Below are 25,921 nucleotides of genomic sequence, written 5' to 3'. Positions count from 1 at the left end.
GCGCACCCTCATACGCATCGTCCTTTCTCGTGAAGCGAGATGGCAGCAACGCAAAGGCGAGGGCAAAGGCAGAAGGGAGAGGCGAGGAGGGGAACGGATGTGATGGATGTAGAAAGGAAAACGAAAATAACAAAGAAGAAGCCAGGTAACCAATTCATGCATCGATAAACCCGCCCGCCCGCCCCTCCATTCTCCTTCGCCTGCCTTCTGTGTCTCCGCGCATCACCAAAGGAGAAGGGGGAGAGGAGGAGGAACAAAACAAAGCACGAAGAAAACACGCTGCTTGTCCTTTAAACGTGTGTGTGTGTGTATATATATATATGTGGTGTGCACATATATGCATGTATACGTATGTGTTGCTGTTGGTTGATGTCGTTTCACTTTATCAGGATTGTCTTCGTTTTCTGTGTGTGTGTGTGTGTGTGTGTATGGGCTCGTCTTTGTCGTTGCGCTGCACCCCGCTTCTTTCTGTCGTTTCTCCCCTGCCCTTCGCCGAGCCGTACACGGAGGCAGCGTATCTATGCCCACGCCTCCGTCTATCACTTTCTCTGACTTCATATCTTTCCCCCTCTTGCTGTTCTCTGATGAGCCGAGAACGAAGGGGACGGGGTATTGAAATGGTTGTCTGTGTGTGTGTGCGTGTGCCTGTTGTCGAGACGCCTTCCACTGCCCATTCCATTGTCCCCTCGGCCACCTAGCTACTTTTTCCCTGGCACGATGCCACCGGGGGTGGTGTGAGGGGCTACTGCAGCTCTTGCTTCAGTGGGAGGGGTCACCTCTACGGCGTTCGCGTGTGTGTGTGTGTCTCCTCGGTTTCACGTTTTTGCCTTTCTGATCCGTGTCTTCTACTGTTCACACCTGTTCTCGTCTGTGTGGCACCGTTCTCCCCTTGCCTACCCCCCTCCTCCACCTCTGCCTTGGCGGTGTTGTGCTGCACATGGCTGACCACCGCGTCTGCACCTCAATCTCTTTCCGATTTTTTGTTTACGTGTGTTTTCCCTCTTTGTGGGGCACCTGCGCGATACGCACGCTTGCGTACACCGACGCCAACGCGAACACAGATAACGGTGCACGGACACAAAACACGCGCGTTGCCTGTATCCTTTTCTCTGTTTGGTCTTATGGTGGTGTCCTCTCGTGACCCGTGTGTGCTTCTATGCAGAAGAGGGCGTAACCACACTGGGCCCCACCCACACGAACGCACGGAGCCAGAGGCGCGGACACAGGCCCCTATTCACGCGGCAGACGCGTTTTGCTCGCTGTGCCGCGTAGTCTTCGTCTCCACGTGCACGCGTCTCAACGAAATGTGTTTCGTGGGTGAGAGGCTGACGGCAGAGGCGGTAAGGGGAGGAGAGCACATGAGGGGCGTGTTGGCGTAATGTAGGCGTGCGGAGGAGGATGACCTTGGTGCTTGTTGGAGAGGGAAGAGGGCATGAAGGAATTGAGGGGGGGGGGGGCAGCGCGGGTATATGGTGCGAGTGTGTGTGCGAGGGGGCCGCGGAAGGACGCAGGGATACGCGATATTTCCATTAAAGATTTTTTTAAGTATGGAGATGAAAAGGACGGCGAAAGGTATAGAGACATGGCGCGGGGAGGCACCAAGAAAGAGCATGCAGGGAAGAGGATCGATCGAGGTGGTGGTGGTGTAGATGCCCTTTGGAAGGGTACTGCCCCGCCTCCCTCCTCCCCCCTCGCCCGAAACTTCCCCCAGTGGTGCTTGCACTTCGGTATGTCTTTCCTATTCTTAGTATTTCTCTCCGTTCTTTCCGGGTTTCTATTGTACGGCCCCCTCCCCCCTGTTGCTCATTCCCTCCACGATTTGGCGACTCGTTTTCTGTTTTTATCATTTTTTTTCGCAAGTTTTTTTTTTTTTTAAGACGGGTGCTCAGTGTGTTGCTAGCAGCAGCAGCGACCGCCTCTACGGTCGACGACGCCCCTCCTCGGGTCCCCTCCCCCTTCTCCGTCCCTCTCTCCCTTCCTTCCACTTGTAAGGCCTGCGCACGCTGCCTTTCCTCCTTTTTCTTTGTTGCTTGTCCTCTAGTTCGCTGCTGCGTCTTCCTGCGCGCTCTCTCTTCTGAGTCTCTTCTGTGCGATTCCATGCTTACTGCCCACCACGGCCACATGGTGTTCGGGCGTGTGTATACAACATGCTCGTCATCCATCCCCTCCTTCCTTTTCACTTATATATATATATATGCATATATATATATAGCTTGCGTGGTATCTTGCATTAAACGCGCATCTCTCCTTGACCCTCCCCTCCCCTCCCTCCCCCCTCCCCTCCCCTGCGCCGGCGTGTGGAGCTGCTGTTTCGGCTTCTCACTCCCTCTCTACGTCGACGTGCATGTATGCCGCCAGCACCACTACTCGCCCTCTTCGTTCTTGTGCTCCACTTTCTTTTTTTGGTGTTGTTGTTGCTGTTGCCCTGGAAGCCTTCGAAGCACCGTCTTTGTAGGTGAGCCCGCACCGTGAAACATACGCGTATGATAGCAGCACGAACCGGCGACGGGAGGGGGCGCCGCAGACCATAAAACAACGCGCAAGAAGCGAAAGAATGGACGGCGAGACACATGAGCAGCATCAGCAGCAGCATGGAGAGCAAGCCTTCTTGACAATGGTCGCGTGGAGGGAGGTATCCGGGGCTAAGTTGTTGCTTCTCTTTTCCGCTTGTCTCCCCTTCGTGACGAATTCGTACTTCCTGTTTCTTTTCCGTGTGTGTGTGTGTTTGTGTGTGTGTGTGTGTGCGTCTGTGTCTCTCTGTGTGTATGTGTGTGGATGTGGATGTGTGTGTGTGTGTGTTTTTTCCTCCTGCGTTTCTATTTTTGTTGTTTAAGCTCTGTGGCGCTTGTATTTCTTTTTATTTATTGTTATTGTTTCTCTTCCACTTTACCCGCGACGAATAATACGCGAGGGTGTGCCATGTGGGCTGTTTCTGTCTCGGACGCGCATGCTGTACACACTCCACACAATACACAATGCCCGCCCCCCTTCTTTTTCATTGTACAACCGCTATCTTAGCGCTTTGCTGCGGCTCCGATGTTTTCACCGCCACCATTACCCTGGGAGACAACGAAAATACCTTCCCATAAAAAGTAAAGCAGTGAGGGGAGCTCTGCTGTTGAATGCAATGCACTCAGATGTGCCAGCGGCAAGTAATCACCGCGTCTTGTCCCTCTCTTGTACTCCCCACGTTGCGCTCTCTTCTGGCCATCACTTTCCTGCCCACGCGAGCTGAACAGCGTGAGCGCACGTCACGTGCTTCAGTGCACAAGCGCTTGTGGATGTATATCTGCATGTTCGTGTGTGCGAGAGGCTCTGCGTGCATGTTTGGCCTTAAGAAGGGGGAGGCGAGGGGGTGGGCGGCAGCGGCAGCCGCATGAGCGCATGAGGGTGAAGGATTTTGTTGTGCTTTTACCTCTAAGCGTGTTGCGCAGGTGCGCGTGTGCGTGCGCTTGCTTCGTTTTACTTTTTCCCTTTTCGTGTCGGCTCTCGTTTGCTGCCACGTGTCTGTGTCACCTCTTCCGTAAACTCGCCGTCTTGGTCTCTCGCTGTGTGTGCGTGTGTGTGTGTGTGTTGGTTTTCGAGTTCTTTACACGCTTGCTCTGAACGGTTCGCCTTTTCCTCTCCGTGTGCTTGTGTATGTGTGTGTGTGTGTGTTTCTCCGTGAGGTCTCTGCACGGCGTCTGTGTCTCTCTTGCCTTCCCCATCACGCAGCCACCAAGGTCGTGACGCGAGAACGCGATGCGAAAGAACACCGCGAAAAGGCAGCGGCCTGCGATGCTCAGCTTCATATTCGAACCCCGAAATAAGAAGGCAACATAGAAGGATGGTGAGACGGGGGGGGTATGGGGACTCGATTCTGACCCCCTTCCCCTCCTCTCCTGAGCGAGTGTAGAAAACAACCAACGAACGGAAACGACTGTGGCGGGCGAAGAGGAGGAAGGCAATAGAGTAAGGCTGACGGTGTTATACACCGTCGCCATCCAACCGTGTTTCGAAAACAAAAAATGCGGACACCCAGCTACCACACATGCTCCATTCAGTTATATGGTGCTTGTTGGAGGGAGGGAGGGAGGGAGGGAGAGGGGGGAAGGGGCTCTTGGTCAAGCACATGTGCGTCTCTTTGTCTCGCCTGAAAAGGCGGTGACGGCGCAGAAAGGAGGGAGGGCCTTGCCTGACCTGCAGCGTACAGAGGCCTTTCAGCACGTGTGCGTCTGTGGAGAAGAGCAGCATACCCATCCGTATATATATATATATACATACATAGGTATATATATATATGGGGGGGGGGCGGGTGCATCCGCACGATACTGTTGCTCTATTGCTTTACCTTCCCTCCTTCCTCTGGTGGCACATTTCTTCTCCTCGCCTTCTTCGCGTCATGCATTTTTTTTTTTTCGTGCGGCGGTGTTGTCTTCCGCCCTACGCCTTCCCGGCGTGTTGCTCACGGGCACGAGCATGCGCCAGCACACCACGCGCATGATTAGCAAGCAAATACATATCAAGTATACGAAAGCAAGGATAGAGCGCTTATCTTCTCCCTTCTCCTTCATCTCACAGCTTAATACTCTCACCTGCTCCCATAGGCAGACACGCGCGAGCATCCTCTTTCCTGGTCGCCCGACCATCATGAGTGCGCTTCATGACAAGTTAGTGAGCAGCGAGGAGCTCGCGTGCGCGGTGCAGCGCATCGTCTCCGTCTACGAACGTCAGCAGCAGAATCTTCGTCACACGAACCCGATGGTGCGTGAGGCGTGCGTGCCCCGCGTGCTTGTCGCAGTGGCGGGCCGCCCTGGTAGTGGCAAGTCGACCATTGCGGCGCTGTTGGCAGATGCTGTTCGAGAGGCGCTGAGCGACCAACCCGATCCCATGGCGCCGTTCCGGAAGGTTGACATCAATGACGCAGAAATGAATAGCAATGCCAGCGACGACTGTGCAGGCGCGGGCAGCGGCCGTGGTGTAGAGGTGTACGTGATGCCGATGGACGGCTACCACCTCTATCGCAAGGAGCTGCTGGCCATGCCGAACGCGCAAGAGGCCGTGAGGCGCCGCGGCGCGGAGTGGACGTTCAACCCAAGCAAGCTGCGCGATGACCTCGTCTCCATCCGAACGCCGAATGAACGCGGCCTCTACGACGACGTCTTTGTTCCGTCTTTTGACCACGCCGTCGGTGACCCTCACGAGCGCGACATTCGCATCCCCGGCTCCGCCGGCGTCATCATTGTGGAGGGCAACTACGTTCTCTATCGTGGCACGCCGGAGTGGGCCGCTGTGAACGACATGTTTGACGTGAAGCTCTTCCTGGCGTGCGACCGTGACGTGTGCATGGCGCGTCTCTGCCAGCGCCACATGAAGGCCTGGGGCATCTCTCGCAAGGAGGCGATGGTGCGCGCGAGCGGCAGCGACACCATCAACGGCGACTTGATAGACACGACGATTTTGCACGCAGATGTCGTCATGCACTCCATCAACGCCTCCGAGAGCAAGCTGTAACTCCCTCTCTCTTCCGCCTCCCTCCTCACAAACACCTTGCGATTCTCCTTCTCCACCCCTATTGCATGCGCGCTCGCAGGATCTTATTGTAGCCGCATAATTTGATGTCATGCGCTTGCCTTCTCGCTTTACCGTTGTTGTTGGTTCTTACTTGCCCCCCCCCCTCACTCATCTCTCTCTCTGGCTCTTTCGGCACCTCTTCGTTCCCTCTCGTGGTTTTCGGTTCCCGCGCGTTGTCTGTGCCCTTGGCCCCCTTGAAAGAAGACTAGCTTGCCGTCAATGTCCTCCCTCCCCTGCCGCCCCCCTCCCTCTCTCTCCACCCCTTCTCCTCTTTTTGCGGTGTATTCTTGCTTAGAGCGAGGAGATCCCCCCCCCCCTTCCGCCATTCCCACGTACCACTCCTCCTCATCTCCCCTCCCCTCTCCCTACCTCCCCGCTCCGCTGACTCTCAACGCTTGTCTATGCAGGAGAGTGTGTGCGGCGGTCCATCCCTCTACAGACACACACACACGCGCGCGCGCGCAAATGTTCCCAAAGCTCGATGGATCTTTTAGTTTGAAAAAAAAATGTTTATCGCTCACCTGAAGAAGACGTGTCGCTGCGTGTGGTTGTGCTGCGACGCGTACGCGCATGTGTGTGGGGGGGTGGGGGGAGGGGAGGGGGGATGTGCGTCATCGCCATGCGAGAGGCGCCCCTTTTCTCCCCCCCCCCCTTTGCTGCCACCGTTGTTGTGGCCGACAGCGTTCGCCTCTGCACGGGCCGCTTGGGCCGCTCTTCTCATTCTTTATTCCGCCCTTCCATTTGCTCGTCTCTCCGTCTCTGGCGCTGCGATGCCACAGGGTGCACAGTCGCCGCAACGGGGTGGTTTTTCGAATAGTGTGTGTATGTCGTGTGCGTGCGTGTCTGTGGGTCGCTCTTTGCTGTGCGATGTGTGCAGCTGATGGGGCCGCTTGCCACAGGTGGGTGCTTCGGCGATGTTCCTTAGCGCATGTGCACCGCAACAGGATTCTAACGTACTCCTGCACGGTGCACACACACACACACACACATGCATACGACCCATCTCACAGACTCCACAAACTCGCGTTCTGGTGATAGTTCTTCATGGCTCAGTCACCGTCTTTGTGTGTGGTATCTGTAAACTTCTGTGCGGTAAGCGTGGAGGTTTGTGTAGTGGGGTGTGGCACCTTACATTGGGCTGCAGATGATCTGATCGATCACCTGCATTGTGGGTTTGCGTAACGTGTCGAAGGTCGCCCACGCGCATGTACGTGTTTCTTGTGGTGCACTAGACAAAGGCCACTGTATGTACGTGTGTATGTCTGCTGACACCTTTCCACCAAATGAAATAGAGCCTCACCCAACCTTCTCTCCTAGCACCCTCCCCTCCCCTCCCCTCCGCCCTCCGCCCTCCGCCCTTTCAAAAACAAACATCACCACCACCACCACACCCAGTCATTCCCTGCGCGCTGGAACAGGCGTGTTCGACGTGCACATGCGCGTGTGCACAGCTGCACTGATCTTTTTCGTTCTCGTGTCGTTGTTTTCGGGCGCTGCGCTCGCGCACGGACTCTTTCATACCTACTTCGCAGTTTTTTTTTCCTTTGGGTTGCGGCCTTCGGCCCTAACCGCAGCGCCGACTTACGACGTTGCCGGCGTGGCGGCGCGCTTCTCTCGTGTCACCCTCAAGCAGGAGCGAGAGAGAGAGAGACACCTCCGTAAGTCACTCAGATCATCTCAACCAGCGACGACTTTGTAATCCTAATAAGGGAGGCATGATACCCGCACGAACACACGAACACGCATACCTACACCGATCTACGCATACCTAGTCGTATGTGCGATTGTGACGCTGTGCTAAGCATCCATTCCACTCGCCCTCCCCCGTAGTTTCTTCTAGTCTCGGTATTGCCTCGCTGCTACAATCCAACGCTTGCGTGGACCCCCCCCCCTCCCTCCTGCTGCACCTGCTCTCTTCGTTCCACACCCAGGCACGCCCCGCGCTCACTGTGAAGTGTCGCCATGAGCAAGTACTCTCTGTTGTTCAATCAAGCCGCTAAAGATGGTACCGACGCCTCCAGCAGCAGTGGTGGCAGCACTAGCTCATCGGCGCAGGCTAGCACCACGAATGCTAGCAGCCCGGGTCCCTTGGATTCGGCCGTGCCATCTCCGGCCACTGCGACTCCACCGCGGCGCCGCCTGATCCACCGTCGTCGCGGCTGTGTTGGCGCAGCAGAAGCGTCATCGTTATCGTTGCCTGAGCCGCCTCAGCAGCCGCATCAGGAGGGGCATGAGAATGTGATGAGCGACTCGGTGCATCATGGCAGCAGCAGCGGCATAACAGAGAGCGGTTCAAATGTGCTGGCCACACCTGGCAGTGGTTCTGTTACGTCTGCCGCGCCGGACATCGCTTTCAAGGTTCCATCACCGCCCGTGGCATCAGCGTCGCCGTCGTTGGAGGGCACAGCTGCGCTGGAATCGGACGGTGACGTGGTGATAGATGACATGATAAAGGACCAGGAAGGCAACAGCGACGGGAGCACGGGCGCGACTAGCGCGGCAGCCGCAGGACACGTTTTGAGGTCTGATGGCGACTCTCCTCTCACCAGCGGTGGCCCTGACCCTCTGCCGCCCGCCGCCTCATGCTCGTCTGCGTCCCAACACATCCCGCCGCGTCTCTTTACGTGTGACATGTGCTTGCACTACGTCTCCACCTCGTACGAGGCCCTCGAGCAGCATGCGCTCGAGCAGCATGGCGACGCGTTGGCCGACTACACCCGTCTGCGCAGTGTCGCAGAAAAGCTGGTGCCAGTGTGGGGTGAAGTTCTGCAGCGGAAGGCGTCTGTCGTCCAGCAATGGGGTGAGAGGATCTTCGCCGTTGCCGTGCAGCGCGATGCGGGGGCGGAGAAGATGGCCGAAGCTCACCGGGCAAGGGCGCAGCTGGAACTAGTCGTGCAGCGCTGGCACCCGCGGGCGAAGGTGTTCATCTTTGGCAGCGCCGTCGCATTTGGTGTGTGGGACGGCATCTCTGACATCGACTTTACCGTCGTGGACGTCGAGGAGTTGGAGGCGGGGACGTGGCCGCCCTCAGAGAAGAACGCGGTGCGCAGCATCACAGAGCTGCTGCGCCGCGCCGGCTTCTCCTTCATCAACCTGGAGCCGATCAGCCACGCAAGAGTGCCGATCATTAAGCACCACGCTTCGCTGCCGATCCGACTGACCGATGAACAGCGGCACCGCCTGCATGAAGAGGCGCGGCAGTCCGCGGCGGCGGTCGATTTGGCGGCGGCAGAGTCGCTCCCGTCGTCGTCGCCGTCGAGTGCACAAGAGACGCCAGCTGAGAAGGACCACACACAGCTCGAGGCGGAGCTCATCATTGCGCGCAGCGTGCGTTACTCGTTCAACCTGCCGGCTGGGCCGCCCGACAGCGCCATCCTGGAGGCGAGCGTTCGGCTGGCTGTGGGGTCGGCGGCGGTTCAGCAGGTGTGGTGGAACCGCACGCGCGACATGTGCTGCATGACGTTTGACACGACAACGAACGCCGTCAACGCCTCAACGTGCCCGCTGCACTTTACGTCGGCTGGCATGCGAGCACGGGTGCAGCCGCTGCACGAGGAGTGCCGGCCTGAGCTGTACGGTATGGATTTTGACCTCAGCTTCCGCGCATTCGGCATCCGCAACTCGCACCTGCTGCGGCGCTACCTGCTCAGCCACCCATGCGCGCGACCCGGTGCTCTGGTACTGAAGGACTGGTCCAAGACGAGCGGCGTCAACAACTCGGTCAACGGATATCTGACAAGCTATGCCATCAACATAATGTGGATCTACTACCTCGTGCATCGCGGCGTCATTCCATACGTGTGCCCGACGCGCGACATCCCGGCGTCGCTGCGGCGCAACGTTGACGCCGACCCACAGTACGCGGCCATGGTGGACCCGGCGTGGACGCCGGAGGAGCGTGCCGCCATGGAGGCGCAGGCAGGTGAGTTGCTGCTCGGCTTCTTCTACTATTACGCTTTCGAGTTTGACTGGGCCAACCACGTCGTCTCGCTGAACCGTCCAGGTGTGACGACGAAGGCCGCGCTTGGCTGGGACGTGGAGGACGTGGCGCAGGCGAGCGGGTCTGTGCCGCACTTTGGCGTCACTGGCTGGCAGTATCAGCACAACCTCGCCGGTGCGGAGGGGCAACACGGCGATGCGCACGGCGGGACCGCTCCGGCTGCCTCTCAGACAAGGCCATCAGTAGGGCACGACGGGATGCTTGCCAGCAACGCGAGCATGTCAGCCCGCCGCAGCCGCGCGACGACACGCTACTCCTTCTGCATTGAAGATCCGTACGAGGAAAACCTCAACCTTGGGCGGCACATGGGCGTCACCAAGACGCTGCGCGTCCATACAGAGCTCTACCGCGGCCTGCTGTCGCTGCTCAAAGATGATCTGCAGCACTGCTGTGTGTTCGCGGCTAGCGTGAACTCGTCCGGCAGCACCGGCAGCAACGCTGCCACGGTTAGTAGTGCTGCTGAGCCTGCAACAGCGGCAGCCAAGACCTCTGCTGAACCCACGGAGCTGCCGGTGCGCGTGCTGTATAAGCTTATGGCAGTCTCGACCCGCGAGCTCGCCATGGCGCGCAGGCGGCATTCTGCCGCTGTCACTGCCGGTGCTGAATTCCCCGGTGTTTGGCTCAGCGACCTCGAGGCCGCCTTTTTGGCGCAGGCGCCGACCGAATGGAAGCTGGCGACACAGGTGTGGAACAAGCATCAGCTACTGCACCGACTCGGGCTGAAGCTGCACGCCAGAGAGTACGTGCTGCCTCGGCGGGAGGTCGGCGTGCGGCGCTTGGCCGCTAAGGCACCACCGGGGGTGGTGCTGGCCAGCACACCGGAGCCGACGTTCAATGCCGAGGAGGTCGCCGCCGCTGCCGCGGAGGGTGAGCGAGCACCGTCTTCAACTGAGCACGCCCCGGTCTCCAGTGCAGAGGTGACACAGATGAATCAGGCGTTTCTCGGCGCCTTACCCGTACGCCGCCTACCAGAGGACCTGCTGCTGGCCATGACGAAGGGGTATTCTTGCCTGACCCCCAGCTGGGTCGCATGGACGAAGCCGTGGGCGGCATTGTCAGCGTGGTGGACCGACCGCCTACACAGCCCAAGCACAACGCCGCAGAGTGAGGGCCCACTTGCATCCGGCGCATCCGAACAGGGGGGTGTCATCCCTTCTCTACCTCCCGGTGCACCGCGACACATCTCTGCGATGCCAGAGAAATCGGCAGGGGCGATGCACCAGACGCGAACAAAACTGCGGCGACACGTAGTGGCTGAGACAGCAAGTGTGTCAGCTGGCCGTCGAGCGCTGCGCATGCTGTTTCGCTGATGGCGCGCGCGTGCACGCGATCGAAAGAGTAGGTGTGCACACGTGAGATTTATATTTGTTCTCCCTTTCGCTTGCTCGCCACCGCCGCCGCCTCTCCGTCTCTCTGAATCGCCCTCTTCCGGCGCAGGGGAGGCGTCGTCTCCGGTCGCTGTGTAGGTCTCTGCCTGCCCCCTCCTCCTTTATCGAGATGCAAGCCGAAGGTGTTCGTAGCGTGCTGTTGAATGCCTTCAGCCATAATGCTGCGGTTTGACGAAACGAGGGATGCAGCTATGTGACAGCCGATTCGCGGTCTGCTGTAGCTTGTCGTGTCTCCGTCGTCGTCCGTCTCTCCCACCACCACCACCACCACCATCCTCTCTGCAAGCGTGTGTTGTGAAGGGTATTAAGGTGGGGGCCCACTGCCGCAGAAGGCCACACGCACACACACACACACACATGACACGAACATGCATTTGCCTGCATATCTGTAATGCGCAAGAGCAAGAGAAGGAGGCGACACAACAACAACAGCCCCTCCCCCCTCCCAGGAAGAAAAAGGGAAGAAGTGCTTGCATAGAGGCTTTACTAACCCTGCGCATGACGATGAGAGTGGATCCCGGAGGCGGCAACCGTTGCTCGCTCACGCGTCTTCTCTCTGTCTCCGTCTCTGGACCTCCTCATCGTTTCGCTTGCGGTGGAGGACACACTGCCTGGGTGGTTCGACTGATGCTGTCTTTGACTCCAGCCGCAAAGCGGATGGGGCGAGAGCGGTTCATCAATGTCGCAGCCGATACTGCGAACAGCGCACAGAACCGGTGACCCGCGGCTGCTGCAGGCGCCTTCAAGTTTTCGGCCGCCCCCTTCCCCTCCCTCGCTCGCCCCGTCCCCCTCATGCCTTTCGGCTGTCGTGTACGCCGATACCCGACCAGGCTCTTGCTCCATCACACGCTTGGACACGTGCGTGCTCATGTGTGCAGCAGTAGACTTTGCGTGCTTGGATGCTACTGGAGTTTGCACGGTCCTTCTCCTCGCCACACTTCTCTGCCCCTCCCGCTCCCTTCCCTGTGTCTGCGTGCGCGCCTTCACCTCTGCCTGCTGGCCGACCGTCTCTCTCTTTTGTTTGTTTCCTTGGGCGAATGTGCCGGCACGCCTTGGCGTGTGTGTGTGTGTGTGCGTGTGTGTGTGCGCGCATGTGGTGTTGGCGGCTTTGCGCCCCTTCGTTTTCTTTTTTTTCTGTTCGGCCTGCCCTGGCGCCAGCCAGCTTGGCCGCTGTCTTTCCTCCACCTGCAGCTCCTTACCCCAGTTGTCTCGCCTTCCCCCGATAGCAGCAGGCCTGCGTGTGCGCGCACTGATGCAGTCGTCTGCTCTGCGGCCCAGCTCGCTGCTGCGGGCGTACCACTATGTACACCCCAAAACCGGGCGGCCCATTCGCCAGTATCGCAAGTACGGCGACCCTCGCTTCATCAACAACGAAGTTGCCCTCATCAAAGGCTTGTTTGCGCTCATCACGACGGACTTTGGTATGGTGACGCAGTCGCAGCTGGAGAACGCGCGTCTCGCGATCTTGCGCCGCATGCCGCGTGGCTCCTTCGCCCTCACCATGCACACCGACTACGAGGAGTTTCCCGTCGTACAAAAGAGTCCCGAGTCGCGTATGGGTGCTGGCAAGAGCAACATCCACCACTTCGCCTACAAGTTTACCACCGGTGTGCCGCTGTTCGAGATTACGGCGCTGTCCTCGCGGCGGCTCAACCAGGCGGAGGCAGAGGGCATCTTCTTAGCAGGGCGGTCCTTTATTCCGCTTCAGACGGCAGTAGTGCCGCGCGGTCGCGTGGATGAGTACCACGTCTTCAAGTAGCGAGAAGGGACAGCAATCGCCAACGCAGAGAGGAGTGTATGCGCTGAGCCGTGGTGGCGAGGGAGGGAGCACAGCGCCGCGAGGCCCCGAGTTCGGGGTGGATGTGTTGGTGGTGCTTGAATGGGTGGGGAGTCTGGACTGTAAAGTTGTGTCTTTGTTACTCTCGCCGGTGCTAAGGATGCCCGCTCCGCCACTTCGCGCATTGCTGTCTTGTGCAGTCCTGGCGTGTCACGTGTACATCAAGCGATACGTGCCTTCCTCCTCCTCGCCTTTCTCGAGTCTCTCCCTCGCTCGTATTGCTATTGTGATTGCGCCTCAGCGTGCTTCTCGTTCTCTTTCCGCTTTGTGCACGTGCGTGTGCGTAGTAATGCACCTGTGCGTCTGTATGTGGAAGTGAATGCCGCCGGTGTCCTTCAGCGCGTGGCGGTGTCGGTGCCCCCACCCCCCACTCCTCCCGAGGTTGTGCCGCTCACGATATCTATATCTATCTCCATATACATGTGTGTGTGTGTGTGTGGACTGGGGCTTGGTTCTGGTTGGTTCCTTTTCGCTTGCTCTCTCTCACTTGCCGTTGCATTCCGTGTACGGTTATCACACACTCACCCCCCCCACCCACCCACACACACACACGCACAAGCGAAGATATCGGCGTCTCGGCAGAGCAGACAGATCTGCTGACGTGGGAAAGGACACCACCGCCACAGTCGTTGCTGGTGTCTCTCCTACGCGGAGGCTTTCCTTTCTTCCTTCTGGTGTATTCACCATCCTCCCCGTGCTTTGATTCTCGCAGGCGGCAAAGAGTGGCGTGTACCCCCCCCCTACCTCCCACGCGCACACGCACAGCGATGCGCATGTGTATCCTCCACCTCCCTCTCCTCCCATACTCTGTCCTTCTTTGCTTCGGTGTGTTGCTCGCGCACTGACTCCTCGTCATCACGCCCGGGCTGCACCCCTTCCCCCACCTCATACGCACACGCAACCTCATCAAAATGCACGCGCAGGGTTGTCAGAGTCTGTCCTGTGACGCGGCGCGACATAAGAACCCATTCGTGGCGGCCGGCCGGGAGAAGACAGCAAGGCAGTGAGGAAGGAAAATCAACTCTGAGCCACATACAAGACGTACCTTGTTGTCACACACACACACACACACACACACCGTCCATATCCCCCTCCCTCTCGCTCCCTTTCTCTCTTCCTACCCCTTTATTCTTTCTTGTTACCATCACCTTTTTCACACACGCACACGCACCTCTACGCGACCTCTCGCTCGCTATTCTCGCGTTACCCTTGTTGCCCCCCCCCCGCCCCGCCCCGCCCCGCCCCGCCTCCTCTGTTCGCTTCCTGCTCCGCCTTGCGACCTCCTCCCTCCATTGCTCCCCGCACAAAACAAGGCGTTTCCCGTGTGTCTTTGATTCGCTGCCGTTTTCTTTTTCAGCTGTGCATCCGCCTCGCCGTCTCTCCCCTCCTTCCCGGAGGTGGTGCGCTCGTGGGCCTGCGCGCCAGAGAAACTCACACCTGCTCCCTCCTTCCACCCCCTTCTCCTCCTTTACTCGTTGCACAGCACACCTGCGTTTGTTGCGACACCCATCTCGGCGATTTGGGCGAGAGTACACGCATCGTAGACTTGCACAGACACGCACACCGTGTCACGTCCCTACCACGTGACTTCCTTTCCCGTGTGCTGGGCAACGCTTTATAAGGCCGCGTGGGAAACGCAACGCTCCTCGGCTCTTCTCCACTCTACACATCCTTCTCTGCTGTGCTGGATGCCTGGCCAGCGTTTTGCTGCGCTCACACTCAAGAGCGACAAAGGTGACGGCGTGGGGGGTAGCTCAGTGGAGTGCGGTGGCCCGATACCCGCAGCAGCTGCTGCTTCCACTGATGCGGCAGCGCGTGTGTACCGCTCCCCTACGACGGATGATGAAGAGCATCCCGACATTCCTGCGCTTGCCGCCACCGCGGGAGGTGGCGCCATCAGCCGTCTCCTGACCCCGCTGACGTCCCGCGCTGAGTTGATCGGTTCAAGTGACTGCTACGACTCACATCACAGTCGCAGCGAATGCAGCTCGCTGTTCCACTCCTGCTGCTCCTCCGATGCCCGCAGCTCTGCCGAGCGCGCTGGCACCGCGTCCCCGACGCTGGCATCAGCATATGGTCGCTCGTACCGGCATAATCCATACATCGCCTCTCCCAGCACTGCAGGGTCGCCCCTGATGCCCGAGTCGCCAGCAAGTATGTCGCTTGCAGAGCACGAGAGTGCTAGAGATCTCAGCATTGGCGGCGGCTGTAGCGCTGGTGAGCAAGGGCGTCGCTGCATCATACGTAGTCGTCACGCCCGATCGTTGTCGCCATCCACCTCGCGACGCGGACGGGTATTGGCAGAGCCGGTTGCTGGTATGACGTACCACGCCTCCACTCTTCTACAGCCGCAGCAGCTTGCAGCCGTTTTCCCACCTCAGCACTCGGTGGAGCCCTTCTCACGCGAAGGCTCCTTCTTGGGCCGCTCTGACCCTTCGTCAGTGGGGCAGTCGTGTGGAAGCTCACCAGCAACAGCCACGGCACCGTTGGCCATGCTGCTCGTATCGGCGTCGTCGTTCCGCGGCACCCAGCACGGCGCACATCGTCATCATTCCGCCCACCATCAGAGTAGTGCCCTCTACGGCGCAGGCACCACCACGCCCGACACGTCGAATCTTTACCAGAGCCTCGGCAGCATCAACCTCACCGTCAGCGCGAACAGCAACAACCCGTACGTTGGGGTACGCATGACGCCGGAGGCGACGCTACTGCAGCCACAGTCGGTCGCGCATGGCCGCAGCGCCGAGGCGGGCCCCCGCACCGCGGTGTTGGAGATCAACAGGCATCTGTCGTTCTATGACGCCCAGCCACTAGATTCGTCGCTGTCGCGGGAGTCGACCAAACACGAGACAAGGTTTAGAGAAGCGCAGCAGCCGTGGATGGCATCGACACTGCCGATGCAGGTAGTACCGGTGTACGCGCACGGCTCGCGCCACAGCAACCAGCAGTCGTCCCCGGTCGCCGCCGCTCTGGGAGAGGCCAATCGAAACCCCAGCGGCGCCACTCGCGCCGCCTCGGAGGGCTACGCCAGTATGACGAACCGACCGCCGGGACTCATGCCCACCGTGATAAACCAAGTTGAGCGCACTTACCTAGAGCCTCGTTCCCCGGTGCTCACGCAGCAGCAGCAGCAAGAGCCCCACTCACTGCCTTCATACAATGGCACACCCCACGAGGGCTGGGTGCGGGACTACTCTCCCCACAGTGCAGTGCAGCAGCAGCGAGCACCGCCACAGCAGCGCTCTCTCCATACTTCTCCGTCCTACGCGGCAGCCATGCCAGCAGCAGGATCGACAACCATTTCCATCCGCGGCACCAGCGCAAATGACGCCAGCCGCACCCGCAGCGCTGCCTGCGACACGACACGGCAGTTCTCTCCCTTGCCCACCATCGGGTTCGCGGTCTCGCCAGTGCCGTTGGTGGAGATGGAGCCGGCACTCGACGACTACAGCAGCTCCAGCCTTACCAAATCGATTGCAGACGACGACTTGCAGCGTCAACAGGCAACCATCCTTGCTCCGTCGCCCCATCGCCTGAATACGGCGGTGAGTCCTGCACGGCCGCGGTGCGCCACTCAATCCCCGCTCGCAACGCCACCATTCTACGGGGACGCGTGTGCCTGTGCGCTGGACTCGACGCAGACAGGCCTGCCGAGCGACACGGTACCCCAATCCGCACCCGTCTCTTGTGGCACGGCCGCGGCACCGCTCTACTCACGCCAGCACATCAGCAACGACGCAGGCGCGTGCTTGGCAGGCGCTGAAAAAGTTCAGGGCAACAGCGATGTGCATCTCCCACCTCAGCACAGCTACGGCGGAGCGTCGCCAGCGAAAGGTGTGCCGACGCAAACGCTGGCCGAGGCTGGCGCCTCTCAGGGCCGGCCCTTGCCATGGGTGCAGCTCATGCCTGCCGCTGCCACAAACGACAAGAGTGGCGCTGTGCAACCGCCCAAGGAGTGCCATCCGCTGAGCGACGCACCGGCGTATCGAGCGCAAGGCGAGAACGACGTCGACGACACGGACGAGGATGGGAAGGGTGGCGGCGACGACGAGGACGGCTCTCTCACTGCACCAGATGCTGCGCAGAGGACGAAGAAGCGCGTGCGTCGCAACCGCAAGCCAAAGGCACTGGAGGATCTGCCTCCGGTCACGTCCATGAGGTATCTCCCGCCACCGCCACCGCCACCACCGGCGTTGCCGACACAACCCGGCCCTACAGGCGCTGCAGCTAACGACGTGTCGTCGTCTTCCGCGTTCGACAGGTACTACGCAGTCCTGCTGCGGTGGTACACGCGCCTGCTCGCCGACGAAGCCGACTTTGTGGAAATCGCCACCGCAACTAGCTTCGATGCCGGCACGGCGGTAGCCGCAATGAGCGCGGTGGCACGTCAGGCCCGCGACGGCAGCTACGCCGAGGATGATAAGCTGTCGTCTGCCGGTCCACTGCAGCACCTGGACTCCGGCCCCATCAGCTTGCCTATGAGCTCTATTTCTCCGTCGCTCATGTCGAAGCCGTCGCCTGCTTACTTTGGCAGCAGCGGTGGCGGCAATGGCAGCAACGCTGAGGTGCATGTTCGATGCCCCCGTATTGAGCAGTACATGGACGCGTGCGACATTCCGGCCGAGCTGCGTCTCTTCCCTACCCCCAACACCACAGGGACGCAGGCAACTGGCGCTGCCCCGGCGGCGCTGCCGCAGTCCGTGAAGGACGTGCCGAGCGCGGTGCGTTGGGCGCGCGACCTCGAGATGTGGTGGTTCTGCTACGTCTTCCCGCACGCGGCGCACACGCGTCACCAGTCGCCTGCTGCGCGGCCGCAGATGCAGCCGGCCTCCATGTCCCCCAGGGGTCTCACCATCCCGCACACAGGCTCTGGTGGAGTCCTGCAGAACTATCCCTACGGCTGGTCAACCACAATGCCGCAGCCGATGATGATGATGAACTCCATACCGGAGGTATACGGCGCGCATGACAGTGCCGCGATGGGCAGTGGTCATCCCACGATTGCGAACAGGGTGTGCTCACCAGTCGGTGAGCACATGCCCATGCAGCACCAGATGCCGCCCCCTCCACCGCCGATGCCGTCAGGATATTCAAAAGGCCTGCACTCAATATACTGATGTACGGAGTAGCTCACGCACGTGCCGCGGACGCAACTGAAGCCTTCACAACGGTCTATCCTGATGTTGCCCGGTACTGCCGCGCTACGTCGGCAGCGAAGACTCGTTTTTGTCTTTTCCTTTTGTGCGGGACGCGTCTCAGGGGAGCTCCTCGAGCGGCTCCCTCTCCCTTTCCTTCCTTTCTTGCGTTCGCTGCCACGCCCACACAGCGCCGCGCTCCCCCTCCCTCCCTTGTGCACATGAACTGCCGGTGGCAGACCAGCAGAGCCGCGGTGGAGTAAGAGGACAAGGGGAGAGGAGGGTGCTGGCGGTGCTCCCCCACCCCCCCTCCTTTCACTCTTCTCTCTTTCCTCTCGCTCTACTGCCGCCTCATCACCGCTGTTGCCCCCTCCCCCCCCCCACACACACACACACCACTACCCCTCACTTTGGAGGAGGGGAGTGTTTTAACTGTTGTTTTGGCGCCCGGATGCCGGGGCAGGAGGAGGGACACTCTCCGCGCGTGGGATCTCAGGGCTCGACAGCCCCGCACTCGTTGTGGGGAGGAAGCCGAGCAGCCTCTTCGCCCTGCCAGCCACCGCACCACTTCTGTTGGTGGGAGTGTCGAGCACCTGCGACTTAAGGGTGTGGGCTCAGTGCGATGCAGCGCCACTGAGGTTGGTGGTGAGGCCGTGGGATGGCGTTGCGTTGGAGCGGCATGCGACCGTGAACACGTTTGCACGATTCGTATGATGGGTGCAGCGTCGACGTGACTCCGACGTACGCCACGCGGCCATGGCTGCCTACTGGTGCCGGGAGCCTGTGCCGCGCCGAGAGGGGGATGCAGCACGTGGCGCCAGGCATGGTGGAGGGGGCGGCGTCTGGAAGGCGGGTGAGTAGCGCCTGAGGCAGGGACCGTGCTAAGATAACTGAGTCTGCATTTTGCTGTAAAGCGTGCGCCTGGGGCCGCTTCCCACCAGCTCATGTGGGCCGGCGGAGGGGAAAGGGGAGGGGGGAGGGGGGTCGTTTTGCTGGAGACATGGACGTGTTGAAAAAGAAATTTCGTTTCTGTCTGTCTCTCTAATTAAATCGACAATGACTTGATGATGTAACTGCCTTTCTAATTACGGCGACCTCACCCTCAGCCTCCAGCGTTTTCTTCGAGGGTGCCTTGTGCATGTCTTCTCCCCCCCCTCCTCTTCCTCCTCCTCTTTCCCCGTACGCCGCAACTGCGTGCGTCTGGGAGTGCGGCCGCAGTGTTTTTTTTTCTTCTTCTTCCCCTTCTTTTAAGAGCCGCCCAATTCGAATGTATTCGTCGACTGCTTTACACGTGTGTAATTTCTTCTCACCCTGCGCCCTGCTCCTCTCTCCCTTCCTTCCTTTCTCTATCTCTGTGCGTAGGGGCGTTTCCGAATGCGTGGACGCTGTGTGTTCGTCCGGTATAATGCGTGTGTGTGTGTGTGTGGATGTCCAGTTAAAAGTCGTTCCCTCCTTCTCCCCGATCCCTTCTCTCTGTCTCGACCACGCCCATGTGTGCGCGTGTGACATGCATGTGTTCCACTGCTGCAACAGGAGTAAACAAAAACGAAACACCAACACACAACGGGAGAAAGAATGCCGCGGATGCGCAACCGAGGGTAGCGGTAATGTCTGCGAATGGCACGCAAGAGGAGAGAGCTCACTTGTCCCGTTCTCTGCGTCCGTGTCGCCACATGCGTAGCCGCGCGACAGCCCCCCCCCCCTCTCCTCCTCCCTACCCACCTACCCGCCTGCATCTCTACATCCCTCCTTCTTACGCCAGGGTGATTGTCGGGCGGATAGCCGCACCGCGCGGTGTACAGCGGCTCCGCTGCTTCTACGGGGAACAGCATCAAGGCTTGGACTGGAAAAAAGGAGGTTTGCCTGTGAGGCGACGGAGTCCTCTCTCACCCCCGCCACATCGGCATGTGCTCTCTCCACCGTGCGGCGAAGGGTGCTACAGAGACACAAACTCATCCTCTTCCTTCACGCAACTTATTTCCCTCATCCCCTTGCTCCTCTTTCTCTTTCCGCCGCGTTAACAACGACCGGTGCATCCTGGCATCCACGTCGCCGCGTACTCGACTTGATTGTTGTCCTCCCTGTGTTCTATCCTTTTTCCCTGCATACACACACACACACACACACACTCACACACCAATGCATGTGGATATGTGCGTGCTATTACTTGTCCTTTAATACTACTCGTGCCGCGAGCACGCACACGCAATACACGCGCGCCCACGTGCGCATCGACCAGCCGGTGCTTCTGTCGTTCAACTCCTTTGTTCGTTTTCTTTTTTTTTTGCGTGTGTGCGTGTGTGTGCGTGTAATTTGGTTCTTGTGGCTGCGCCTGCGCCCTCCCTCCGCCCCCCCCCCAGACTTTGCATTCTTCTTTACGGTGATTGGATTGCCCGCTTTAGCGAGTTCGCTTGTCTTTCACTCGCCCGTCTCCCATCCGCACCGCCGCCACCTGGCCATCAGTACCGGGGAGCTCTTTCTTCGTCTACCATTTCCCTCATCTCTCTCTCTCTCTCTCTCTCGCCCTGCTTCGCGGTCCGCTGCTCATCATCAGCGACAGACTCCGGGTGTCTATACTTGGACCCCGCTCTGTTATACACGGCGAAACACAGCAACAAGCGCGCGTTGGCAGACACCCCCCCCCTCCACCACCACCACCACCAAACATGGCGTCTGTGTCGAACTTGACCACTGCCCCGGCTGCCACCGGGAAGAGTGTACTGAAGACCATGGTGGCCATCTTCAAGGAGGAGGCTGACATTCCACGTGTCCTGGGCGAGTCGGAGGCGTTCATTGCCTACACACTTAAGAACCGCCGTGCGATTCGGCTCATCTGCCGCGCCAACAACGAGCGCGGTGCCTTTCGGCTACACGAGAGCCCGGTGCACGACCTGCGCTTCGTGAACTTCCACAGCAATGTGGCTGCCTCTGCGTCTTCCAGTGACTTCTACGTGTGGGTAGCGGTTTTCGAGCGAGGAGGCACTGGTCACGGAGCGAGTGACAAAGCCGCCACCACGGAGGGGCGTCTGACGGTGAAGCCGTATTTCAAACTTGTTGACAAGGTTGTCATCAACACGTTCCACTTCTTCATCAACCCCGCGAACAACATGCCTGACCTTCTCGTGCTGTATGGCAAGACTGCCGCGGTGCTGGAGAGCTCGAAGCTCATCTCGGAGTACTCGACGAGCATGCTGGAGGCGAAGCTGAGCGCAGCAAGCCGTGAGCTGCGCCAGCTGCCGCAGGAGACTTCGCTCAAGAGTATGTGCACCACCTTCAGTGGCAGCTGGCTCGCCTTCACGTCGGAGGCGACGAAGGTCATGGCGTGCACGCTGCGCAACACGACGACGCCAGCATGGAGCGGGTGCGAAGGGGATGAGATTGTGCAGCTCAGCTTCGTCGGCAGCAACGCAGCCGCGGCGGGTGATAGCGCTGCAGCGCCGGCGGCGGACTCCAGCACCGCCCTGCTTGCCGTCAGCTCCAAGACCAAGGTGTGCGTGTGGAAGCTCACCGGCGTCGCAGAGCCGGCGCTGCTGCGCATCTTCACCTTCGGCAGCATTGTGACAATGCTCACGTCTCGCAACGCCATGTCCATCTTCAATGACAATGGCAAGCTAGCGCGTGTTCAGGTGCGCGGCGACGACGACTTCGACACCACGGTGTACGACATGGGCGGCGCGGTGCGGCCGACGAGCGTGTGCTACCACGAGTCCACCCGCTTTGCCACGGTGCTGGTCGACGCCGTCAAGGAGCTGGACCTTTACCAGCTCGCCACGAACACCGCCTCGCCGAGCGTGTCCTCCCCGACCTCCGCGCCGGTGAAGGAGACGACTGCAGGTGCGGCTGCTCCCGTGCCGCGCAGCAACTCCACGCCCTTCGTCGACCCCTCTATCATCAGCACCGGGATCCCGTTTCGCCCGGCCGCGAGCAGCTACGCGGCTGCGCCTGTTCCGGCGTCTGTGTCGTCTTCAGCCCCTGTCGGCTCTGCGTCCCCGCCGGCCAACGCAACGTCGTCGACCGCTACGAACGCGAACCCGATAACTGCCATGGCCGCGTACAACAGCGCTCGCAGCGCTCTCCAAAACGCCACCCTGCCACAGTCGCTGGACGGGCTTGTGGCGAGCGCCGTGTACCAGGGCGACGAGGCCTTGCGCCGCGCCATCGATGGCCTGCTGAATGTTGTGAAGAACGTTACGCAGATCCTGTTGCTCACCCCCGATCAGCTCACGCGCGATCACCAGCAGCTCGTCTCACTGGCGCTGGAGGCGCAGATGACGGAGCTGCAGCAGACCGCGAGCGCGTCTGCGGCAGCCGCGGCCCCTGCCGTGCCTGCCGCCGCGGCGACGAACAGCCGTCACTCCGAAGCCTTCAACAGCTACGCGCTGGCGAAGCTGCTGGCGCCCGTTGCGAGCGAGATTGCCACTGGGGTGACGCGTGGCGTGCGTGATACTCTTCGCACCGAGCTGGATGCCGCCGTGAACGCCGCCTTCAACTTGAGCATTCGTGTCAATCAGAAGGAGGTGCTCCGTCGCCGCCTGGAGGAGGCGTTGCAGGAGACACCGCGGACGCTCGGTGAGAACGCGGCCAAGTGGATCGACGCGTACGTTGAGCGGGAGCTGAGCGAGTCGCTGGCGCGCATGAACGCAAGCATGAGCGCCTTGGAGGAGGAAAACCGCAAGCTGCAGGCAGCCTTGACGCAGATCATGAACTCTGGCGCTGTGCAGGAGGTGGAAGCCATGCGGGCAGAGCTTGCGGCGCTCCGCGCCGCGATCCGTAGCGGTGAAGCCATCGGTAATAACGGAGCTGCGGCTGGCGCTGGCGCAGCAGCGACGCCGTCCCCACAGACGGTGATCGAGACGGCGGAGAAGTACATGAAGGAGGGCCGCATTTCGCAGGGCCTTTCCTATGTCGTGATGGCGCAGAACGCTCGCTGCTGCGTGCAGCTGCTGGACCGCCTCTCGGAGGATGATGTAGCGAGAGTGGTGTCTGACGCGGAGACGGCGGAGGCGACATGGGTGAAGCTGATCACGCAGATGTGCGAGCAGGAGGCGACGGAGACGGCAGAAGAGCTCGAGAAGGTCGCGTCGTTCCTCTTCGACGTACTGTCGGAGCACGACGAAGTGATCGCCAAGAAGACGGCAAAGGCGCAGCAAGTCCGTAGCGACGTGCGCCATCTGATTGCGCGTGCGCGCGGCAAGATTGAGAGCAGTGACGCTCGCCGCGTGCTGAAGGACCTCGAGAAGAGCATTCAATAAAGCGTTGTTAGGTCAAGGGGCATGTGAGCACACGCACACACACACACACACGCACACGCACACACACGTGTTCGCCTTGTGGCGGTGTTGTCTGCCCTTGGGGCAGGTTCGGCGTGGAGTTCAAAGTGAGCAGCGGCGACTCTTCGTCCCTCTCCCTCACGTGTATGCCTCCGGACACGTGAGCGGGCGCGTGCCTGTTGCGTTTCGGCTCCCCCCTCCTTCCTCCTCTTCCCTCACGCGCTTGGCGGAGGCTCACCTGCACACGCCCCGCCCTCCGCTGTTCTTCGCTGTACTCCTTGTTTTGTTGTTGCTGCCCCTTCTCTCTCTCTCGTCCAGCGATCGCCGTGGCGGATCTTGTGGATGATGTGGACCCCCTCCCCTCCCCACCCTAAGGAAGTTACTAACGTTTATTTGTTGTTGTTGGTTGCTCGCTTTCGCCCCCTCCCCCTCCCCTTCCCTTCTTGTTGAATCTCTCTCACTTTGTATGGTGCCGTCTTCTTGCTTCTTGTGCCTCTCCCACGCTGTGCGCATGTGTGCGTAGAACCGGGGGTGTCGCTCGCTGACGGGCCACGCGTTCTTTTTTGGGGAGGAGGAGGGGTTGTGTATACGCGCACACGGCAGCTGTGGTAGAGAGGGCACTGTGTAGTAGTGCATGCGTGATGGACGCCTTCTCTTTGAGTGTGTATGGAAAGGGATGGGGGGAGGCCTGTGTATCTGTATGTCACTGTTGTAGTGTGTGTGTGGGGGGGTGAGTGGGTGCTGCTGTGGTTATCGTGGGGATGCATCAGAGAGGACGTCGCTGCAAGAAGCGCGCAACAGATCTCAGCGGCGTGCGCTTGCTCGCGACGGCGAGGTTGGTTGTGGATAGTAGTGGTGGTTGGTGCGGCGTGGACAAAGAAAGGTGTGGAAGTGATGCTTGCGGTGTGGGTGTTGTCGCGCGGCTGCGTGGGGGGGGGTAGTTACTCGAACCCCCCACCCCTCCATCGTCTTCTCTCGCTGACATTCCACCACCACGCTCACGCCAGGTCGTCACTTCCTCTCTCAATAATTTTCTTTCGCACATGTTTCCTTCGTTTTACATGACGGAGGAGCAGCCGGTGTGGTGGTTGATTGTTCTACGTGCGTCTTGATGCGTCTTAGTCTGAGGGGAGTTCTTGTTCCATTTTTCTTCGTTCTTTAGTAGCGACTGCACACGACTGTGTTGCGACACCCACGTATCAAGTTTCCAACTACAGATGTAACCGTGCAGGAGTACGATGCATGATCTCGACGAGTTTGCCACGTGTCGCGCGCGCGCTCTTCGGTCCCGGTCTGGTGGTGGTGAAGAGGTGCAGGCAGCAGTAGCGGTGCGGCAAGAGAGCGGGAACAGCGGCGGGAGAGGGCGAGAGCGACCCTATTGGTATCTCAGCGCCTCCGCCGCCTTTTCGAAGGACCGTGTTGGCGTCTCTGCTTGCGTGTGCGAGGCAGTCCTGCGCCGGCGACTCCTTCCGCAGAAGCCGCCGAAAGCCCCTCCCCCATCCCCCTCGCCCCACACGCAAACACGCAACTCCTCCCGCTACCTGTGAATCGTCGCTCTCCCCCTTGTTTGCTGTTGCGTGTTCCCCACACGTGTCTCCGCCATTGCTGCTGCCTCGTATCTCCCCCGCCTCTCTCTCGCTGACCAACACAAAAATAACGGTATGCATGCACACGACCCGACAGACAGGAATACTGCTCGCGTGCGGTGTGCACACAGCGGTACACACGCACACACAGGCAGACGAGAGGGCGCATCAAGGGTTATCATCGGGCGTTCAAAGTAGTTCTCACCGGCACGCACAGACACATGCATTTCTGAGCAAACCACTTTTATTAAAATACAAAGCAGCATACAGACAGGCAGACACGCGGAGCGTGTGCAGCACAGGCGCGTGCAAACAATAGACAGGCGAACGCACGTGTGTATGCGTGCGTGTCGGTGTGCTTGCATACTGAGCGCCTCCGCCCTCTCCCTCTCCCTTGTTTCTAGAGTCTCTCTCTCTTCTGCTGTCTCACGTCCCATTCGTGTTACGGAGCTTCGTTTTTACACAGACAGGGGGGGGGACGAGGAGCACACGCGCTCGTCGATTTCGTTCTTGTCACGGATATCCTTTACTTACCCACATCATCGCCTTTTGCGCTCCTGCCTCCTCCGCTCAGCCGTATCTGAGCGCGCGTGCACTTGTGCACGTTTTTTTTTCAGGTGGGGGGTGGGGGGGTTCCTGTTGTGCAGCGAACCGACGCACACACAAATAAGGGGGAAGGGTCAACTGCATACTGCACAGCACGCGCGCAGCTTGCGAGAGCAAAGCCATCGTCATGTATCATGCAGTTGGCGTCCGGCGTGCGGCAGCGCTGGCTACTGCCAGAAGGGTCCACCTCTCCTGCAGGCATTCCTCTAACGTCTATGACGCCCACGCCGGGCTGCGTAGGAAGTCTCAGCGGGCTGGAGTAGTGGTGGGCCCTCTCCACGGTGACCTCGCACTGTGGGCACTGCACACCCCTACGCAGTTTTTCCACACCTCAGCCGTCACCTTGGTAACGGCTGTGTCCCCGGGCAGCAGCAGCGTCGCTGTGCCGAAGCGCCGGTGCATCACCAAAGCACAGCACGCGCGCCGGAAAGCCACCGACTCTGTCGCCGCCCCTGACACCGCCGCCGAAGCCGCCGCGTCTGCATTGCCGGTAACCCCTGTCCGCGGTCCGAAAAAGAGGCGCGTGCGGGCCCCTCGCGCCCCCTC

The 25,921-nt window shown here is 59.9% G+C and overlaps 5 protein-coding genes across 5 annotated transcripts; all 5 read left to right on the top strand.

Moving 5' to 3' along the window:
• Positions 1 to 4,629: 4,629 nt before the first annotated feature.
• LMJF_14_0970 (conserved hypothetical protein) lies at positions 4,630 to 5,493 on the top strand (the record flags this gene model as incomplete). Its single annotated transcript, XM_001687644.1, has 1 exon — positions 4,630 to 5,493. The coding sequence occupies one exon, from the start codon at positions 4,630 to 4,632 to the stop codon at positions 5,491 to 5,493; it is 864 nt and encodes a 287-aa protein (XP_001687696.1).
• A 2,022-nt stretch (positions 5,494 to 7,515) lies between these two features.
• 3'TUTASE (RNA editing 3' terminal uridylyl transferase 1) lies at positions 7,516 to 10,863 on the top strand (the record flags this gene model as incomplete). Its single annotated transcript, XM_001687643.1, has 1 exon — positions 7,516 to 10,863. The coding sequence occupies one exon, from the start codon at positions 7,516 to 7,518 to the stop codon at positions 10,861 to 10,863; it is 3,348 nt and encodes a 1,115-aa protein (XP_001687695.1).
• Positions 10,864 to 12,193: 1,330 nt separating this feature from the next.
• On the top strand, positions 12,194 to 12,700 carry LMJF_14_0950 (conserved hypothetical protein; the record flags this gene model as incomplete). The annotated part of the gene is made up of 1 exon (XM_001687642.1): positions 12,194 to 12,700. The coding sequence occupies one exon, from the start codon at positions 12,194 to 12,196 to the stop codon at positions 12,698 to 12,700; it is 507 nt and encodes a 168-aa protein (XP_001687694.1).
• Positions 12,701 to 15,270: 2,570 nt separating this feature from the next.
• Positions 15,271 to 17,895, top strand: LMJF_14_0940 (conserved hypothetical protein; the record flags this gene model as incomplete). The annotated part of the gene is made up of 1 exon (XM_001687641.1): positions 15,271 to 17,895. The coding sequence occupies one exon, from the start codon at positions 15,271 to 15,273 to the stop codon at positions 17,893 to 17,895; it is 2,625 nt and encodes an 874-aa protein (XP_001687693.1).
• A 2,684-nt stretch (positions 17,896 to 20,579) lies between these two features.
• Positions 20,580 to 23,165, top strand: LMJF_14_0930 (putative immunodominant antigen; the record flags this gene model as incomplete). The annotated part of the gene is made up of 1 exon (XM_001687640.1): positions 20,580 to 23,165. One exon carries the CDS (start codon positions 20,580 to 20,582, stop codon positions 23,163 to 23,165), a length of 2,586 nt encoding a protein of 861 aa, XP_001687692.1.
• Between the last annotated feature and the right edge of the window lie 2,756 nt (positions 23,166 to 25,921).

This window comes from Leishmania major, chromosome 14, assembly GCF_000002725.2.
Source record: "Leishmania major strain Friedlin complete genome, chromosome 14".
Lineage (NCBI taxonomy): Eukaryota > Euglenozoa > Kinetoplastea > Trypanosomatida > Trypanosomatidae > Leishmania > Leishmania major.
Note: the sequence above shows the minus strand (reverse complement) of the source record. Positions and strands in the feature narration are given on the sequence as shown.